The following is a 23063-nucleotide window of genomic DNA, read 5'->3' as shown; positions in this document are numbered from 1 at the left end:
TAGATTCGATGATTTGACACTTGATATGAGAAATTTGCGTAGCTGAATTAGTTGATTGATAATTTTTGAAATAAATAATATATAGATAAAAAAAATTAATACATCAATTCGAATATTTCGTTCATGTTGTACGAATGTTTTATGTCTACGTTTATTGAGAATATCATCTTAAGTCATCTGATTTTTGTAGTGTCAGTCATGATACAGTACCCGAGCACGAGTGCCAGAGTCAAGAATTGAGGACGAAGAGACGTTTGAAATAGAGAAAAGTAAAAAGAGTAACGGGGCAAGTAACGGGTTCAATTTCATACATCCTGTCGTCGTTGCTGTTTCGAGAAATCACTTTACGATAACTGATATCCCTCGCGCAGCAAATTAAAACCGGATGTTTTTTATTAAGAGTAATAATTTTAAATCAGATCTCTCTAGCGATACTAAAAGTCTTCAAAGATTTATATTATGTCTAGATATTCCATATAGATGTTTCAAATTTTTAATTCAAATCGTTGTTTACATTTTTACACGACGAAAAAACTTTTCAAACTTGCCATTCTATAATTAAGAATTAAATTATTCCTTTATAAATATATGTCTATCCCGATGAATAATTCTTCAAGTCGTCGAATGCCGGCCAGACTTCATAATTCTTTATAAGAATAAATGTTTTACGCAGCAGAAAGCTTTCTTCTTCATACGTTGCATCGAAAAACACGATTACGGCAATTGCGATTATATTTACGCGAAAGGTTTCCCTCGTCCGATATCACTATATATGTACGTAAAACATCGTAGAATTTCGTCACACTGAAGCGACGTAAGATGATACGTGTGTTATTTCCAGGACGTTTATCAATTTGCATGACGCATGTATGTATGTTTTCATGAAGTAGATTTAAAAATCCAAATATTCCTCGAATCGACAATGTGAATTCGAAGAAAGATCGAGACCTCCTCTCCGGAGTGACATAAGCAATTAGAATTTTTCTCTCTTAAAGAATTTATCATCGAGTAAAATGCAAATAATTCTGAAAAATAAATGGACATACATTGTCAACGCGAGCCGTTATGAAACCGACTGTTTTATTATTATACATTCGTTACGTAAACTGTTGAGAATAGAAAATAAGCTAATAATTAATTAATTGTCATGAAGAAATGCTCAAAGAGTTTTGCCGTAAAATTGAATGGAAAAAACATCGTGATTAAAGTTTCGATTAAATAAAGATCCGTGAGATGAAGAGATTTTTAAAAACATTTTATAGCTAAGTCTCTAATTGTGAAGGTCAAGATTGTGAAAGATATTCTCGCGATTATCAAAGTAGCAAAATCAATAACATATCAAACATTTAGCGATGAACTATTTGTAGAAAGTTAAGATAACCTCCTTCATAACTCTCTTTTTTATAAAATCATAAATAAATATAGATTATTTTTATCACAATCTTTATCTCTCAGACAATATCTCTCATTGATAACATATATATTCGCCCTAAATACGGAAACCGATCTACATCGCCGTGACGTGAATGCCTCTACCTAGGTATATATCGATCGTCGGCCGTTGATCGTGTCGCGTGGCAAGGAGGGAAGAGGGGGGAGGGGAGGGGAATAATAACGCGTGGGGAGATGACGCGCGAGTCCGATCCCAAGGAAGCGCGCGAGATGGTATATACCGGTACACGAGCACCCGCGGACCGCAAACACGCGTCACGTCGAGAGGAAGAACCACGTTTTGCGTCTCCAGTCGCGCGAAATACAGATCGCGTTTTCGTGAGCTGTCAAGTGTTTGACACGTGACCGGATCATAAGCATCATCGTTCGCGCGCGTTTAAAATTTTTTAAATTTCGTAAAACGTCTAAATCAGCGGAGTGGCCGGGCCGGATCGAACGGCGGGTATTGTTGTTTGATAAGATCAAAGGGCGAATGGACCGACGGCTCTCTCATGTCAACGCGAAGCGAAGGAACAGTGATTCCTCCTCCTCTCCGGATGTGTCGGATAATCCGATCGAGCGAGAGTCGTGTGAACGAATGGACCGACCTGACAGCGGAGGATGCGATCGCGCGCGCTTAAATCTTCGATCGATTTACAAATAAATATGTACGTATCGAACTGTGTCATGCGAGAGCTTTGTCGATGAGAAACGCGTAAGAGCTATTTTGAATTTAATACGCGAGAGTAAAGTGTCGCGCGGCGCACAGCTGTCGTTTAGATATATTGAGAAATTTGCGTAAAAAAGAGAAGAAAGAAAAAACACGTCGCGTCTAATCGCGATTTAGACGAATTATTAATAATAATCCATTGATGAAAGCTTGATCGTTGATCAGCTCGAATCTCCATCTTCACGAGGAGAGTCGCGTCTATCTTCGTTTCGTATTCCATGACCTGAGTAACGTTTCGACTCTATACACGCCGGCCTCCAGTGCTTTCCGCGGTCGGGAGTAAATACAAACATATAGATTTGTTCACGTTGCATGCGGTAAACTCGTAGATAACTTGTTATCATAATGATGTGAAATAGATTGACGTTTAAAAGTTTCTGCGCGTTTAAAACGAGACAGATGTATATTTCGACATTGAGCACGTCGCGTTTCAGCGAAAGAATAAGACTATAACCTATTCGTTTATTAGAAAGAGAACGAGTGTGTGTGCAAGTAGTGCCAGCACACGAACAAGACTCACACGCATACAGACGTATGTAATGACTTTTCGTTATCGTGTGTCGTGATATCGTGTGATCCCGCGGTGCTTTTCCGCTGCTTTTTCGTTTTCCCGGGAAATCGTGTGCGCGCGCGCGCCCGCGCGTTTGTGTCTGTGTGTGTGTGTGTGTATCACGTGCGCACGCTACTCAGGACAGGTGTCAACGCGAAGATGGAGACTACGCCGGGTTCGAGAAACATGCTGGGGAATGTGAGCCCGTCCGTTTTCGTCTTACTGTTCCTCACGACGCTGATCGCCGGCGGAATTATTTTCCTGATTCGATATGCTGTCAGCCGACGCTCGCGGTCCAGCCTGGAGCAGGACTCGTCGAAAAGTAAGTACACCAATCATCATTCTTTAGGAGCTGCACTCGAACTGCACGTGTACGCGTAGGTTTATTTGTGTTACTTGCAAAAAATTCTGCATTTAAAGCGAGATAAATATGAATTCGTTTAAAGAAGAGAAAGCGAGGGAGCTGAGTGTAGAAAATGCAAGTAATACGAATGTATCTTCTGTCATGCCTGTCTGCTTTTCTCCGCTGATTTCTTTCTGCAAAATAAAATGCATATATTATTGAATATCCCTCTCGCTCTCGGTGCGCAGTCCATTTCGAGTGATATGCTCTTATATGATTTTGTTTTTTTATAAAAGAAATATGAGAATCCTTAAAATTCTGATATAATTCTTTCGATTTTCAAATGATTTTCGATGTCGAGCATATTTTGCGTCAAACTTTGATTTTATGTCAAATATCCTTTCGAAGAATGAATCCCAGAATTTCGTTTTGAAATATTCGTAAATTTCAATTCGTCGAAATTATCCCGATTTTAGCTTCTGGATTTATTTTATGTGATATGATAAATATTTCGAATCATTTAATTGGCGAATCAAAATAATACAATCTTCGTTTTTTTTTTTTTTGTTCTAATTGATTTTTAGATTTGAATGTCTCAAAATATTTGTAACGCCAAGTGAAGTGCATTTCTCTGTTTTATAATAAAATTGTATGATTTATCTCGCAAAAGAAATTACATATATATTTGTTAATACATATCTTTGCTAGAAGCTGTTTCGATTGCTTGAAGAAAGTGTTTCTTTACAGCCGGAAGAAATATATGCATTTTTGTATACGTGATATATACGTGTCAAAAGAGCTATCACTCACCGACACGTGGCGCATGAAATGCATCTGCAGTGTACTGCACTTAGAAATTTGTTCACCTTGCATGTGCATAGTCTTTTAAAGCTGTGTAAACAGCCGACTGCTTCACAAGTAGCTGATAGATACTTCGGTTGCATGCGTATTCGTGGATTGTGTTTCTTTTCATTATATTATTAAAATATATTTTTAAATAATATTTTATTATAAAATAATATTTTATTATTTAATAATGTTTAACATTTTAATATTTATTATATATATATATATATATATATATATATATATATATATAATTTACATGTTACATATATTATTTAAATAAATAATAATTAGAATAATTAAAGTAATACTTTTTATCTTTTTTAAAAAGATTGACATTCTCAAATAAATTTTTTCTTTACGTTATATTTCTTTACATTATAAATAAAAAATTGCGCAAAAATTATTTTTTTTACTTTTATTTGAAATTAATTTATTTATATACATTACATGATGTTGGCCTTTTTATCACATTTCTCAAGTTGCATTTGTTGTAATAAAATATTGAAAAAATTGTTTTGTCTCTAAAAGCTAATGTTTTAAACATATATTTTTTTTTATTTAAAAGAATTTATAGGTAATTTTTTTATTCAAAATCTTAAGAGAAAATGATCAGACATGAATTAATTAATGATGAATTAATGATTTAAGTGTCATTAGGTTACTATAAAATACGATGTAAGAGTTGAGTAGCTCGGTACTGAAAAAATGTGCATTGACCATATTGAATCAACAACAAACATATCTTTATTTAACAAAAAAAAAAGAAAAAGATTTCGTTATATACTTCTTGATATATCTCGCTTTTGTTGTGATATCGGCGCTATCACAAAACAAAACATCTCTTATGATTAGATGAACGTGCTAAATAGCACACACGTATATTCCTTGTTTTCTATTAAGATCGTAGTGCGTACTTTAATGCGTGTTCTATTTATTTCTCCTTTTCGTTTTGTATATGTACGTATATTTTTAATTCACACATTTTTGCACATCATGTGTTATGTTTATATAGTAACTACTTTCATGTTTCGTTATTTGTCGATATTTGATACTGATGGTCAGATAAATTTTTTTTAAACATTTTTACTATATTTTTTAGAAAGTTGGTACATATTTTAATATTCTTTGTAGTTTTAGTTATTATTATTCTGCCTGTTTTTATAAATTTATATTTTTCCTCTCAATCTCTATCTATTTCTTTCTGATTATTATATTTTTTTATATATTTTATGCAAAATTATACTTGAGGACGTATGCCTAAAATCATTTTGCACATTTTCAGATATTTTTTTTTTTTGTTTTTTTGTAGATTATCATAATATCGACATAATTCCACACACGGGCGACAAACGAAAAAGAAAAAAAAAAAGAAAAAAAGGTCAGTTTTTAACAGAATTAATATAGTGAAGAAAAATGTGTGTGTTTTGTATGTTTGTGTATGTGTGTGTGTATGTATATATGATATTTATTGATGATTTATATAATTATTATGACATATATGATTTATATGGTTATTGTAGAAGATATTTTAGATGAGAAAATCGAAGAATTGTGTTATATAAAATTACATAAAATTTCAAGATAAAAATTGCCTGCAAATGATTTAAAAAAAAATTATCTATGCATTTGTATTCGAAACAGAAAAGTGTAAAAGATGTTTTTAAATGAAAAAATTAAAAAAAATATATAAGAGTTCATTAATACTTTAGCATTTACGGGTTCTAAATTTATTAAATATATTTAGTTGGAATATTTAATTAAAATACATATATAAAAAATATATAATATATACATATATAAAAAAATATATAATAAAAAGGTGTGTGTGAAGCTGGCGTATCATTTCGTGGAAACTCATAAATAATTAAGAATTCTGGCTTTATTTTCAATAGTTCTAGAGTTCTCGATAGTTTAAACAAATAGTTCTGGCCGTTAAAACATCGAAAATGCTTTAAAACAAACTTCACACAGCGTCTCACTTTGTCCTACATTTTCCTTATTAATAATTGTCAAAATTAGAAAAATTCTGTAAGTTCTGTAAGAGTTCTAAGAAGAGTTCTGCCTTTTAAAAGCAAAAAAATATTAATTAAAAAAAATAAGACAAGCGAATTCCTATATCGATAGATATACAGATGAGACGCCGCTTCATTGTCGAGAGTTCTGTTAGTTCTAATGTAGTTCTGATATAGTTCTGAACGTATTAATCCGCTTTCTAAAGAGTTCTAATGATAAAAATAAATATAAATATTTTTAAACAATTATTAGAGAACTAACAGAACTCTTAAAAATCGACTGGCGTCTCACCTTTATACTCTATAATAGGCATTTTTGGAGCAAAACTTTTGGTTAAACAATTCAAAAACATATTTTTATATACAATGATTAATTTAATATTGTATGACCTATTATTTTATTTTTAAAATTTTTGTTTTATCTCTTTTTATCAAATTATTAATGCCAAATTATCAGAGTTTTTATGATGTAATAATGTCTAAATTCGACAACTTTTGGACAAAAATGTTTCATAATCCTAGATTCTTCAAGAGCTAATCAAAATCAGTTCTAAGTACTTATAGAAAAATAGTTAATAATGCTTTTCTGTTTCGTGTTAGACATTTTCAAACTGTATGTACAGGATTTATTTAGCCGTTGTAAACAATTTTTGACTGTAATCGGTTTTCTAATGATTTTTAATTGCTTACGTAATATAGCTTACTACCTATACTCCATTCAATGAAGAAAAGATTCATAGATTGGATGAGAACTCATTCATTTTGGGTAGGTCTCCGCCTACGAAATATCTAGGAAGCATTCCTTCATTGTACTGCTTGTGTAGCTTGTCAGTGCTAGCAGCGGGTTGGCTTCCACCCAGAACACATTTCGAATAAGGGAAATCCTAAGGATGTCCTAACTTTCTAAGGACGTCCTAACGTCTTTTGGAACGGGACATTGTGTGCTATTTGGGCAATGATTTTAATTTTATATCGTATTAAAATGTCTAGATTATTTCACTCGCTTAATTTTGTAAATAATAAATGAAATAATAACGGCGAGTCCAAGCGTGTATACGACACTAACATGAATAGCACGCTATGGATCGCATTCGGCAGAGAAAGCGCTCAGTCAACTCACTCGACGTTAATATATTAAATAATATACTTTTTTAAAAATATTTTCACGTTATTTTAGAGCAACAAAATAGCAACAAATTCTGGTTTATTGATTTTTTATTTTTTATTTTTTTTTCACTATGGGGGTGGCCAGCTTGACATTAAGCTAGCCCACCCCCCATATTGAAAAAAAATAAAAAATCAATATACAAGAATTTGTTGCTATTTTGTTGCTCTAAAATAACGTGAAAATATTTTTAAAAAAGTATATTATTTAATTAATACCACTATACACTCAGTCTCGCGGCACCGTGTCATCGACTTCGGCGAACTAAAAGTACCTAACCTAATCTAAAAGAATTTGTTGATCGCATGTATTTGATATCAAAATAATCCGTGGACATTATACTATCGAAATATATACGATAACGAATTTGTTGCTCGTTCTAAAGTATTAAAAAACGACACTTTGTCGCCGTGCAAGCTATACGACGCGATCATATATTGTATAAACTAATTAAAAAAATTTGTTGCTCATATGTATTTGGTATGAAAATAATTCGTGGACAATATACTATCGAAATATATAAGGGACTAATTTTGTTGCTCTTTACTGTATACTATATATATGATAATCTTTTATTGTTTCAGTATCTTTGTCTCGGTAGTTCAGTTTTCTAAATTTGAAACAGTTTTGTATATATGTATATTTATTAAGAGGTTATTGACACGGTAGTGTCTTGCATCAATATCTATTATATATGTTATTTAAGAAGAGAAGTTTTTTGTATGATTGTGTCGAAATATTCAACAACGCTTTGTATTGTCGGTAAAATAAAGGAACGGTTTGTTTTGAAATTAGATCCGCGTCGCATACTATGTCGCATTACCTTTTTTCTTACCGCGTTTCTTATTTGCTTTACGCCGTACGGGTTGCCAGGAAAACGGAATCGTCTCACAAATACATGCGAGCAACAAATTCGTTATCGTATATATTTCGATAGTATAATGTCCACGGATTATTTTGATACCAAATACATGCAGCAACAAATTCTTTTCGGTTAGGTTAGGTACATTTAGTTCGCCGAAGTCGATGGCACGGTGCCGCGAGACTGAGTGTATAGTGGTATTAATTAAATAATATACTTTTTTAAAAATATTTTCACGTTATTTTAGAGCAACAAAATAGCAATAAATTCTGGTATATTGATTTTTTATTTTTTTTTACTATGGGGGGGCTAGCTTAATGTCAAGCTAGCCTCTCCTACTATAAACTTGAATTCCTGCTAAACAGTTCGAGCAACAAAATTCTGACTACGGCAACAAATTAGCACATAATTAGTACTAAATAATTTGATAGGTGCGATTTTATTTGGCGTTAGTGGGGGGGCCCAGCTTAATATGGGTGAAAAATCTATCAAATTAAGAGTTCTTGGAAATAATTCTTTTTAATAGTTATATTACAATTACAAAATTATAATCATTTTCCATGTGTATGAAAAACATTTCATATTGGAAAATGATTCCATATTAAAGTGTCTTTTGATATCAAAATATACACTTTACCTGCAACTAAATGTTCCTTTTTGGGAACGAAATAAAAATCTTACAATAATTCTGAAGCGAAGTTTTGGTTGAATAGAAGAACGAAAACACTTGAAATACACATGTTGAGGAACTATGGTGTTTTTCGGACAGGTGCATCGACGGTGGCTGCCACATGTTTGTATGTTTGTAAATTTGCAATGGAATTTCCACATGTTGTAATAATACATATTGAGAGCCGTTTTCACATAGAATAAAAGATTTTTTTTTTTGGAATCATAATGCTTTTTTCTGGACGTAACAGAAATCTGTTAGAAAATTTTGAATACAATATTTTTCGATTTTTTTGTCAAAATTTGAAAGAACATAATACCATTTGTTATGGCTAATAAATCAAAAGCTTTAGAAATATTATTCATCCGAGATTTTTACGAGCAAAAATTTTAAAGCCGATTGACGTGAACAATTCAATGGACAATGAAAATATATATTAAGCTCGAAAGGGGGAAGGGGAGAAGGAGTTTTTTTTATTTATGCGGCATAAATAGAAACGCTAATGTTTCATGTGCATATATATATACATGTATTTAATGACGGTGGCAAATGAAATCTTCAGGGCCGGTAAGTTAATGATGAAACCATTGGATGGAAACCGTAGATGGAATACGCAAGTGCGCGAAGTCGCGTTATTAGAATTTTGGAATGCGATTTCTCTCTCTCTCTCTCTCTCTCTCTCTCTCTCTTTATCTTTATTTTGACGAGAATCTTTCTCATGTAATTGACCTCGGTATTTAATGATCGTGCAATTTCACATCATTTATTTGATTTTTTCTGGCCACGTCATACATTATTGTGCAAAATTACGCAAGAGTTATTTTATATTGTAATTAAATTGTTTTCGAAAGCAATGGGAAGGTATTTGGAAAAACTTGTATACACAAACAGTATAATACTATTATAGCAAAATTAATCATGCCCTTAATATGATATTCTTTGTATTACATGCGCGAATATACATAGGCAGTTTGATAAAATAAAGATACAAGCGTGTATTATAATCTTTGCGCGTAACTTTGAGATTATGTGTATGTTATGTTACATGTATTGTTAAATAGCAAAGAGAAATAGTAAAGCGAGGAGCACACACTTTTGCATAAGCGCATAATCATAAACATAAAAAAATTGATTGGTCCACAAATAAATGAACAAATCAATTTCCACTTAACCATGCAAATGTTTTATCTTTAACTCACTGGTCGGAACTTGGCAAGCAAATACAATTTGTCTGATTGAAAATTATTTGAGGTGCGCGCAGTTATCAGATAAATTGCAAGCAGAAAGTGAATCAGAGTGAAATTCATCGTTAGGAATGAATATTTGTGGCCAGAAAGTTTTAAGTCGAAAAAAGTATGCGTAAGCGGCAAAAAATTTGAAGATTGTAAAATGTCATTTAATTCAGATTAGGACTGGCTATTCACTAATTTGCGATATGAATCTTTCTCTGATTCGTGCAAAAACTTGATAACGGCACGTATCTCGAATAGGGAATAATTTTCACTGAGCATTTCGTTCATCTACCTTTATTATTGAACTATCTTTTATAGAAAATAAAAAATACTATATATATATACATATATTGTAAGAAATATTTAAACAGAGCGCAACGTTGCGGAACTGAAACGCAGAGTGAGGAAAATGGAAGATCTGAGCTTCTGCACACAGAACGCCTTAATGAATGGCAAGGGACCAATGTAGCCAATGAATTTTTCGCTATGGAAAAGATGTAACCTGGCTATTCGCCTGTTGCTATGCGAAACGCATTGATCCTCTTGTGTGCAGCAGCCCTACGAATCTATAGAAAGAGAGATGAGGAAAGATGGGGGCATTTACGATGGCGGCGGCGAATAATTTTATTGACAAAATATGATCTATTTGAACGTCATGGAAACTTTTGTTATGTACATTATATTATTAATCACTATATTAATAATCACTATATTAAATATTATTAATTAAACTACATCAATCACATTAATCATATTATTTTTTTGTACAACGAATATATTTGTAAACATGTTGATAGCAGATAATGGCATTAATAATTTCACGGAATGTGATTGTTACAATATTATTGTAATATCGAGTAAATATTGCGCGATACGAAAGTAGACTATAAATCCGAGGTCTCTAAGATCTAAAATGTACGCGACGATGGAACCATCAACTGCTTCAGATTATTCCCCGCATTCAAAGGATATTTTACGCCGCGCTCATATATTTCTTATGTTTTTGATACGTACACATGTATATAAAACATACCAACTATTATTAATATTATAGATATGCATATGAAAGAGAACGCGAAGTATTAAAATTAAAAAGATGTATTCTAAGAAAAAAAATGTTTTATATATATATATATATATATATATATATATATATATATATATATAAACACTGAAGAAATTTAATTACTTAACAGAAAAATTTTCTTTGGAATGAAAAAAGATTATTAATTATTGTAATTACATTCTAATATATTTATTGATCATTATTGCATATTTGATTTGATATTAAATATCAAGACTATGGAAGAATAAAATTTAAACAAAATTTTTTTTTGCTTAATGAATTCTGCGTAATCTAAAAAAAGGATACTTAAGCAAATTATTTAATGCTTGTTTAAAAATAAATTTTAGAAATAAATTTCTTATCGATTCCGGCCGTTAGAAAACAATCGGAAATTTCATTAATTAAATGATTTTTTACATTTACAATCATACATTTATAGTATACAGTTTTTGTATCCAAAATTTTGTAAATACTTCATTGTAAATATTTCATTAATTATATTAATGCAAACTTCAGTTAAATATTTAAATTAAAGAATTTTTTAAAATAATATCCGTTTTTGTTTTTAAATTTACATTATTTTCAACAAACCTGATTATATCATTATTTGAATTTTTCGCTAAAATTGACAAAAATATTTGCAAGCACGTAGCTGTCGCGTCGCCTGAATTCGGCACAAAAATTTACACACCGTATACGCTATTCAGAGTAGTATAAAGAAAAACGCATTAATTAATTATGACAAAGAATTGAACTCTAAAACACTTTAAAAATTAATATTGTTTTTCTTTTGTTTCATCAATGGAAAAATATTCGTGGCAAAAAAAACTCAAGCAATAAGACTTAAGACATAAGTGAATTAATTAATCGAACAATAAATATCCCATAATAAAACGTAAGCAACGTTGAAAATTCCGTATGGATGAAATTCTTAAGTTTTAAGTTTTATTACTTAAGTTTTTTGGTTTACCATGGCTCTATATGAGTAACCGTTTGTCATGAAAATTTTTTCCCGTAAGCGAAAATTCTCAATTTTTAGACCTGAAAAGGGGAAAGGATCAAGCATCGTATGATCTTTGGTCCAGCGCTCTATGCAAAGGGCTCGACGGACAGGTATGACTCACAAATGGAAATGCTTCGATATGATTCGCTGTTCAAATTTTCTAAAAAGAGAAAAGAAGGAGTAACACGGTAACGCTAAGAGCAGAAACCGAACTTCAGTTGGAGGAACGCCGTTCAACCGTTCGTTCACGTGCTCAGTTTCGTAGTAAAATTTTCAAGTAAAATTTTTCGAAAGTTCGAGAATTCGAAAAGATAGAAATGATTTATTGTATGATACATGGTTATTCATCTATTGGTACGTAAATCAGCACATATATTCTTAATCATATTCTTAATTCATAATCATATTCGCGAGAAAATTGTGCTCAGTTTGTTCCTTTGCTAAATAACCACGTGCTAAAAATAACTGCGTATTAAAGTTTTTATCATAAGAATGTTAAATGTTGCATCAAAATCGTACTTGTTCTTATTCAGAATATTAATCTTTTAATAAATATAATAAATTTGTGTTTGTTTAGTTTTGCGACAGCCGTCTTGGAGTCCAGCAGCAGCACCTTTGGGTTTTATACCGATACCGCAAGAACCGCCAATTTTCTCTCATACGCTTCACAACGGCCGACGCATTCCGCTAAACAAGAAGCGCAATAAACAAGTATTGCTATATCCTGCTCATCCCTGGTTAACTAGTACGCTTAGAGGACATACTGGTATCATCAGTGACATGAGTTTCTCGAACAATGGCAGATATCTGGCAAGCTGTGCCGACGGTACGTAGCTAAAGATCACAAAATGATCGTCGCATACGACGGCGTCCTTAGCTCGCATAACTGTAATCGGTGGTATAGTTCTCATTCGAAGAATAATATACAAATATTTATATATTTATTATATGAATATTGAAATGCGAATAATTCGAAATCACTTTGAAAAAAATCGGTAGTTTAAAAATCAAAATTTTTAATTATGAATAAATGCCACCGTAAGAGTTATGCTAGTAACGAAAAATCTTGTTTTATTTTTAATTTAAATTAATTTAATGATCCACACGACGCGACATAATGAATTAAAACTTATCGTTTATGCAAATCAATGAATTATTTAGTAAATTCTTTTTATATGTATACATATGTGCCCATGTTATCTTGTGTATATGATAGATAACTATAGCGGCATAGTATCGCCTCTATCTTTCTTTCTTTCTTTTATTAGCGGATTTTTTTTTTTTTTTGAAAGTTGCACATTGTCTTCATATTGTAAATTTTTAATATATGTCCTAAATTAATCAAGTCTTATACAGTGGATATGCGAAAAAAATTTATTTTCTCGGAAAAGAACGGGTGTGACGGAAGTTGGCACCCCTATGTTACGATACCATAGTTCTGTTTAGAGTTCTGAATTATTTAGAACAAAAGAAAGAGTTCTTGATAATTTTTATAAAGAGTTCTGTCCATTATAACAATAAAAGCAGAGTTTGAAAAATAGGGGTGCCAACTTTACGTTTTTGGACATATCAAAATTAAATAGTTCTGATGTTTTTTTGAATAGTTATATAGTTCCTAATACTTTTTTGCAAGAGTTCTGCAGTTTTTAGTTTTAAAAATTGACTTCAAACATCAGAGATATATTTTCGAAATTTCGAGTTCTGATCAAAAATATCGAAGTTCTGAATTATATTCGATAAAACAAATATAATCGCGAAAACCGCATGATCTTAGCTATTATAGTTACCGAAATACCGATTTTTTAAAATTAATATACTTTTGTAAAAAATTTTGGAAATCTCGAGTTCCGACCGAAAACATCAGAGTTCTAAATTACATTCGATAAGACAAATATAATCGTGAAAACCGCATGATCTTAGCTATTATAGTTACCGAAATATCGATTTTTTAAAATTAATATACTTTTGTAAAAAAATTTTGGAAATCTCGAGTTCCGACCGAAAACATCAGAGTTCTAAATTACATTCGATAAGACAAATATAATCGTGAAAACCGCATGATTTTAACTATTATAGTTACCGAAATATCGATTTTTTAAAATTAATATACTTTTGTAAAAAATTTTGGAAATCTCGAGTTCCGACCGAAAACAGCAGAGTTCTAAATTACATTCGATAAGACAAATATAATCGTGAAAACCGCATGATCTTAGCTATTATAGTTACCGAAATATCGATTTTTTAAAATTAATATACTTTTGTAAAAAATTTTGGAAATCTCGAGTTCCGACCGAAAACATCAGAGTTCTAAATTACATTCGATAAGACAAATATAATCGCGAAAACCGCATGGTCCTAGCTATCATAATTACCAAAATAATGACTTTTTTAAATTAATTAATTTTATAAAATAAATTTAAAAATTACGAGTTCTGATAAAAAACGTCGGAGTTCTAAATTACATTCGATAAGATAAGTATAATCGTGAAAACCGCATGGTCTTAATTATTATAATTGTCAAGATAGCGATTTTTTAAAATTAATACATTTTTATATCGTATTGTTCGCTGCTAGACGTGAAACTACTACAATGAATGATTTTCAATTGTTTTTATATGACATCGTTAATGCATACGTATTGTTTGATTGTGTTTCAATATTTTTCTTTATAACCAGTTATTAATTGATATTTGAGAGAAAGAGGAGCAGAAAAACTTAAAATTAATAATTTAGTATATTGAAGCATTAATATTTAATTGTCTTTATTTAAGTCAAATCGGACAACATCTTATGTATTCTTTCGAAATTTTTTCTAACACTTTGACTCATTAAAAATTTTTTTTAGAAATGGATATAAAATATTTGTTTTTCCTGATTCATCTAACATTGATTCGGAAGTCTATCATTTTTTATCAGAAATAGAAATTTTCAATATATATATTGTATATAAAGTATAGTTAAAACGCGATATCTAAGAAACTATGTTATAATAAAATAATAGTTATAAAATCTGTACTTTTTTTTCTTTCTTGTTTTATCGAATATAGTTCGGAATTATAAGATTTCTTACTAGAACTTGTATTTACTACAATTTTTCGTTAAAATATATTAATTTTAAAAAATCGCTATCTTGACAATTATAATAATTAAGACCATGCGGTTTTCGCGATTATACTTATCTTATTAAATGTAATATAGAATTTTATTGTTTTCAGTCAGAACTCGTGATTTCCAAAATTTTTGCAAAAGTATATTAATTTAAAAAAATCGGTATTTCGGTAACTATAATAGCTAAGATCATGCGGTTTTCGCGATTATATTTGTTTTATCGAATATAATTCAGAACTTCGATATTTTTGATCAGAACTCGAAATTTTGAAAATATATCTCTGATGTTTGAAGTCAATTTTTAAAACTAAAAACTGCAGAACTCTTGCAAAAAAGTATTAGGAACTATATAACTATTCAAAAAAACATCAGAACTATGCTCAGAACTATTTAATTTTGATATGTCCAAAAACGTGAAGTTGGCACCCCTATTTTTCAAACTCTGCTTTTATTGTTATAATGGACAGAACTCTTTATAAAAATTATCAAGAACTCTTTCTTTTGTTCTAAATAATTCAGAACTCTAAACAGAACTATGATATCGTAACATAGAGGTGCCAACTTCACACACCCGAAAAGAACTCTAGAGAAAGTTTTCCAATTTTTTCAAACTATTATCAATAAATATTAGTTGTTCCAATCTCTTTTAAAAATTTAATAATATATGTTTCGTCTATAAAAAAACGGTTATTGCAAATTGGGGCAACAAAAAGTTGAGGTTTATTTTATACAGAATTAATTATAAATTTTCAAGTTAGATACCATGCCGCTAAATAAAAAAAATATAATATGAAATTCTGATTAATGCGGAGAAAATGAACCAAACGTTATTAATTACTATTAAATAAAGAAAAATCTATAAATAAAGAAAAATTTACAAATTTTGCATTATATAATACGTTGTTTATTTTTTTATTTAACGCATCGTTCCGCAAATAAAAGTGATGCAACTGTATGAATAAATTAATTGATTTAAAATAATCAATTTCATGCCGTAGCTCAGATATAATCTGCCGCGAAAATATAAGTAAGGAGAAAAATTTCTTAGAATATTAAAATATATTTTATTTATGTGAATATAATTATATATATATAATGACGGTTTAATCACACTTTGCCAGAAAGTTACAGTGGATTTTTAAGTGGACAAATAAATGAGAGAAAGGGAGAGAAATAATTTTTTTTTAAACTATAAAAATATAATATAGTTAGAAAAGAAAAAATTTCTGGAACTTTAGCAAATATAAGATAAATGAATGCTTTTTTTTTCTTAGAGAAAAAGACTTAAAAATATATAGATGCAGTGTATTTTATTTATCTTATACTTGTAGAAGATTTATTTGCATCACAAGTTCCTAACCGGTTTTTATTGTTAACTTAACTCATTTTTTTATTATTATTTATTTTTTTTTTTTTTTAAAAGAATACTTTGTAAAACAAAATTGCAAGTCAAACGAAAAAAATCAAACGAATTTAAAATTACATTCAGAGCCAGAAAATAATTAATTCGAAATCGATTGATGGAAATGTATGCTTTAGATATCGAAACATAAGTAAACGCAGCTGTCATCATTCGAGTGAATACTCTTTAAAAAATGAAATTTTCTTTGGTTTCTCGAACCTCGCGCGAATCATGCGAATTGTCATCCTTTTCCGCACGGAAGCCGACGAATCGGTACGTTCCGCAAATCCCGAGTCCCCCGGTGGCGATCCCGTTCGCGCGGAAATATTGCGGCACGTCATGCAAACATTTGCACAAGATAACGCAAGCGCGGATAAAAACAAAGCTCAGCCGCGAAACATCTTGCCGAAATTATTCGCGAGTAATTTACGCCGCGAAAGCAACAGTCTTTTGGATGTTCTTCCGCCGCCATGATCTGCGTCGATACGAGCCTCTGCTCTTACGAATCGAATAATACGAAATCACGAACTTCGCTGCTGCGCAGCAATACGTTTAGCGAAAAGTGGACGAAGTGTTGCTGGGACATATCACGTAGGTGTCTTTTTCTTTTCTCTATCTGTTATATGTGACTGAAAGTAGATAACATATCCTTGTTTCATCTTATGTTCACGCCATAAAATGTTATTAATTGTTCAATAAAAGCTGAAATATTTATTTTAACTGAGTATCTCTATAAGATAAATACCTAAGATAAATTCTTTTGTTTAACATCTATCAATATTAGCTCTTTTTAATTCTCGTCTTTGAGTCGCCGCTTTTGAACAAGTGAAATAAGAAATGTATATACTGTTTTCTTTCACATGTCTTCTATTTATCTCATGTCATTTTATCCTCGTATTTTGTTTCCATTTATTTATCGTTATTGATAAAACGAAAGAGATTTTAAGGAAGAGATATCGACAGCTTTTATCATGATTTGTTTATTTCTCAAATAATCCTGTATCGGCATCTTCTGATACATGCATTTGATAATAAATCAAATCGTGTTAACGCTTATCATATAAATTGATATATACAAACGTTACTACAAATCGAAGAAAAAAAACTTTTATAGTTTTTAGGTCAAGAACGCGGCCATGTGCACAACAGTATTTACTCGACTCCGAAATTCAATCTTTGTAAAGCATCCTCTTCTTTGTTTAGATTTTAATGACAATAAAAATACAACAGTAGTGCATCGCTTTCGTAAAAATGTCATTAGGGCATGAATCAATTTCATGACAATTTTTTTATCCTTCGTCTTGTCTTGAAAAGATTAAAAATGCAAATGAAACTTATATCTCGTTTTTAATATCTCGAAACTAATTTTGCGAGATCACGTTTCTTTCATATCAGACTATGTGAAAAATTCACTTATATCTTTCCATACGGTTACATATATCGAATATTAAAAAAATATAACTCTTTTCATTAATTAAAATATTAATAATAAAAGGGAGAAAGAAAGAAGGAAAGAAAGAGGATCAAATTTGCATGCACGTGTGGACATCTTTAATAATAAAAAGATAGCACGGATACAATAAACTTATTATATTTGTTTTTCCATATAATATAAAGATCGGAGCTTGCAACCAGAAGAATATGTGCAGAATGGCTATAGGCATAATTCGCAGAGAGAGACATCGATACTATCTTCGTCGCACTCAGATGTGATGCCTCCATCGGGAGTAAATGACAATCGATATCAGCATGGAAATCAAGAAAGAAATCCCGAAATACAAGGACAAATTACGATTGACAATGATACGTATAGAACTAATAATTGCGGAGAGCAAATTTGGCAACCGATGTATTTTCCTGTTCAAAATACGTATCTGCATGAGAAGACACAACAGAAGCAAGATGCCTATGTCAACGGCTTATATTTTCCTCACTTATGGGATAATATATCTTTCAGTACGCTATGTCAAGGAATCGCGAAATATAAATTGATGTCAAACGATTTCGCTGAAAGAGGTTACCCTATAGAGTTACCCACTTTGCCAAAGTGCGCGATGATAAAAAGCATAACATATCCGGACAATTTCACCACCGCAGAAGAGAAAAATGACAAAAAAGATTCAGACAGCGGTAATTGCAGTAGTAGCTCGGTTGACAGTACTTCCGAATGTAGCGAGAGTTCATCCGATGAATGCGAAAAAAATTCAGACAAAAAGAAAAAAAGCAAAGTGTCGGGAAAACGGGAGAGAAAATGCGTAAGATGCCGCAACAAGTTCTACGTCAATTACGAAGGCACGTACATATCCAAGGAGCATTGCGTCCATCACGATGGCAAATTGTACGATGGGTCCAATGGCAAGACAAATTACAAATATTGGACGTGCTGTAAGAATTCGGAACTTTCGCCCGGTTGTATGACAGCAAAAGTACACGTATGGAATGGCTTGAAGCCCGGACAGTATAATGGACCATTGAAAAATTTTGTGCATACCGTTCCATCCAACGAATTGGAGTACAATGATATCTATGGCATAGATATCTACGCTATAGATTGCGAGATGTGCTTTACGCATAAGGGTCTCGAGCTTACCAAAGTCACCGTTATAGATTTGTATGGCAATTTAGTGTATGAGACGTTAGTCAAGCCCAAAAATAAAATCATCGATTACAACACTAAATTCAGCGGCATTACGGAGGAGCAAATGTCGAACGTCACCATGACTCTCGAGCAAGTCCAGGAAGATTTATTAAAATTTATCCACGCCGAGACGATTCTTCTCGGTCACAATCTGGCGAGCGATTTCAGAATGTTGCAGCTGTTGCACAATAATGTCGTCGATACTACCATGATATGTCCACATTCTAAGGGATTTCCATATTGTATGGCATTGAAGACTTTGGCGAGAAATTCGCTCAGTCGGGAAATACAAAAGGATACGCATGATTCTCTCGAGGATGCCCGGACCGTTGTGGATATAGTGTTGGAAAAGGTGTATTACGATCTTACTGGATTGAAACTATCGTCGTTAGTAAAGAAACTCGCTAACGAAGAATCTCTATAAGATCGTATCATGTGCTGTGATTTTTGAATTGAAGAATGACAAAGAGTCCGTATTATTGACCATTAATATAAGATAAAGATAAGCATGGAAACGCGCTACACTTTTATAATTATTTTTATAATCTCCCGTGTGTTTTCCAATGAAATCTGTGATACGGATTGTGTTCCTTATATGCACATATAACGCGCACACTTTCGACAAACACTAGAGATGATAGAGATGGTGATGAGTAAATGTAGCAAAAGAATATGTTTCAAAAGATCTCTTACTTCTCTACTATACTTCAAATATTCTCTCTTCTTTTTTCTCTCTGATTTCTATTCTTTCAAAACTTTATCTTTATCGATTGATTTTCCGATTGAAAATTGATCAAAAATTTTTTATTTTGAAACAAATTATGTTCAACTATTGTTGCACCTACTGAATCTCTTCTCTCTGGTGTGCACATTTTTATTTATGCGTTGTATGTGTTTTACATTGTATATGCGTCAATTGTTACTGTTTTATACACTGTACAAATCGTATTATCATTTCATGGATCAAAATTTTTATTTGTAAAAATCAATGCATGCAAAAATCGATATACGTATTTATATGGATACGTATCAGCATTATTATTCACTATCGTATCCATCTCATCATGCATATTTTATTCGATATTTCTTTCCCGCGAGAAGGTCGTGCGATGTCATTGATGGTAAGCGTCTCTTGTTGGCTTTCATCGACGCATATGGTACGCATGTAAATTTCACTTGGAACAAGACGACACCGTGAAGTTTTCTTGGACGAGGACACGTGGCGTGACACTGGTTATACGCCGTGACTCAACAAATACGACATAACGAAATCAAAACGCGCACAGATTTAATTTGACTAAAATATAATAGATAAAAAATATATCTCTTTGTCTCATCGCACGTTTAATCGTATCGTTAAAAATTCAGGAAATCATTTTAGAAGCGACATTTCGCTGCGCGACTGACAGCGAATATTGCGTAATTTAAAAATTTATTGAATTGCATTTTTGTACAAATAAATACATCGACGCAAATGAAAGGAGATGTGAATTATAGCCAAAGTTAATTTCAATTTATACGTGCTATCAAATTGTAGCGTATATTAAAACGTTACATTAAAATTTCGTGAGCCACATATCGTTGTAACATATATCGCCATGTGTCTGACATAACGGGACTTGTGTCGCGTTCATGTTTTTATCAATTTTCGACAAGAATACGGCGAATCACATAATATGCAATATACGTACGGATATACCATATGTATTAGTAATGATCTCATGAGACTGACTACCTGCGTTTCTATTGATATTGTGTGTTCTATCATTGTCATAATTAATCTCTTCTCATTTCATAATTACGCAACAGCAGAGTTTTATATCACGATCGAATATTCAACCGTAAATATCTATAATAAATTGTGTAATATAGAAATTTTACGTAGATTTTGTAACGAGATAGTATTGTAAAATATATTTTTCTACCTTTGCATATATCGTTGTACATATGTATATATCTCCCAAGTTTTAATTGCAAATAACGTTATTATTTACACACACACACACGATTATTCCTTTAACGATGAGTAAAATTATATCAAATTACTTTTAACATTTTTTTTAAGCAACAAAATAATAACTGATCAGCAAAAAAAAAATAGTTGCGAATCTCTATTTTAAATAAAGTTTTAAAAATTAATAACGGAAAAAAATACACTTGTAACAATCGAATTAGTTTTTACTCATCGTGGCTCATCTAGCCGTTCAAAATTCGATGTTAACAACATAATTAAGAAAGAAATTGATTTTATTCATTTACTTCTGCTCTTTCAGAAATTATTTTGGAATGATCAGGAATGATCTCAGTATGTATTCTGCATGTGATATACTGTCACATTTTATCGCTCATAACGCAACGCGCGCATTATAATTTTATCGATTAACTTAATTTCAGTACTATGCTTAATCCTAAAAATTATATTTTTTGTAAAAGAATAACAAGAGATATCTGTTGAACTGTTAACTTCAACTGCGAAAGAATGCTTAAGAATACATATAAATTTCAATGTTTATTTTTTCTGTCAATTTACTCACTTTAAAGCCTTGAAACTCTGGAAAAACAACGATGAATTTTTAAAGCGAGATAATAGTAGAAAAGACATTCAATGGATGTCTTTTCCTCTTTTCTAGGATTAAGAAAGGATTGTTATATAACAATGAAATTTTATAAATATACAATCGGAGTATTTATAATTTCTCTCGTATGTTTTTATTCGAATACCTTCGCCCTCTTCTCATCTCCGGCGATGTAATTGCGTATCTACAATTGCAATCTTTCAATGCATAAAATGAAAAAATGATAGTCAACAATATTCAAGATTTCTCTTTATGTCTTTGTCTTAAAAAAAAAAATAGTAATTGTTATAAAAAAAAAAGTCGAGAAATGCTACGATAGGATTGAGATGAACAAAAACTATCTTGTTTCTGCTGCATATGATAGCATCATGCTCTTGTGAGAAAGTTGCTAAAGAATCTCATTACACAGTGCCACAAGGCAGATGGCCACGTCATTGCTTAACATTCATCATGGCATTTCAAATTCGGTTTCTTCATGACATTGTCTTGTCCTGTTAATATCATTACATTGTTCAAATGCATTGGGAGAAAAGGTTATCTGTCTATCGATCGGAATGATATTCGTGCGAGAAAAAAGAACAAATAAAAAGAATTATAGTAATGAATGTGCCATTTCATCTTTGCCAAATAAAAATTCAAAAGCCAGACACATTCGAGATTAAAATTGATTGTTTCATAGCTTTTCGATATTAAATATTGTGAAAATATCGCGAATGTTTGCTTAAAATTCTCTTTGAAATAAAAAATTCTGATATTTTATTTATTTTTGAAATAACACACAATGAAGAAAACAATGTTTCTATTCTCATGAAGTGTTTCTCTTTAGAAACTTTAATAAAACTTTGGTTACGTTTTTAATTTATTTATTATTATTTCTCGTTTTTCTTTGGAAAATTGAACTTTGAACAAAAGTAAGTGAGTATAACGGATTTGTTTTTATATTAGATAGATTTTCAAACGCATTGCAACTAATTTATTTATCGATGCGAGCAAAAGATCTTCAAAATTTGCAGCAGAATTATCAGTTTGGATAATTTTTATTCAATTCAATCATTTATTTTTACTCGACAAGACAGTAACGGCAACATTATTTATATCAACAGTTAAATACAATAACATGGAAATATGTCGAATAATGAATGACAGAAATTTCGGTGGCATTTGTCAAAATACATGTATTGAATATTTCACGTGTTGATGTTTATGCTAGACAGCGTTATTGCCATCTTTATCATTCAAGATCCATAATCGACGCGGTTGTGAACTGTTTGACAGGGTCGTAGTCCCACGACACGTGGCTGTTTTTCACGCCGCACATTTTCATTGGCTTTAAAGTAATAATTCACTATAGAGAGTGCAATGCGCTCATCGATAAATACATCGATGACTAATATCGTTGGCACAGCTGTAATCCATGATCCGTTAT

The 23063-nt window shown here is 31.3% G+C and overlaps 1 protein-coding gene across 3 annotated transcripts in view; it reads left to right on the top strand.

Moving 5' to 3' along the window:
• Positions 1–1672: 1672 nt before the first annotated feature.
• LOC126852537 (transducin beta-like protein 2) overlaps positions 1673–23063 on the top strand; it is a 35951-nt gene continuing 14560 nt past the window's right edge. Inside the window, exons 1-3 of one of the 3 annotated variants that reach the window (XM_050597441.1) lie at positions 1673–3033; positions 12491–12739; positions 18041–21754. In XM_050597441.1, the coding sequence (XP_050453398.1) occupies positions 2871–3033; positions 12491–12739; positions 18041–19485 (1857 nt within the window). In that variant the 5' untranslated portion in view covers positions 1673–2870 and the 3' untranslated portion in view covers positions 19486–21754. Of the gene's footprint in view, positions 3034–12490; positions 12740–18040; positions 21755–23063 lie in introns of those variants that run through there. The other 2 variants (XM_050597442.1, XM_050597443.1) reach the window with 2 other exon arrangements.

Source organism: Cataglyphis hispanica, chromosome 10 (genome assembly GCF_021464435.1).
Source record: "Cataglyphis hispanica isolate Lineage 1 chromosome 10, ULB_Chis1_1.0, whole genome shotgun sequence".
Lineage (NCBI taxonomy): Eukaryota > Metazoa > Arthropoda > Insecta > Hymenoptera > Formicidae > Cataglyphis > Cataglyphis hispanica.
Note: the sequence above shows the minus strand (reverse complement) of the source record. Positions and strands in the feature narration are given on the sequence as shown.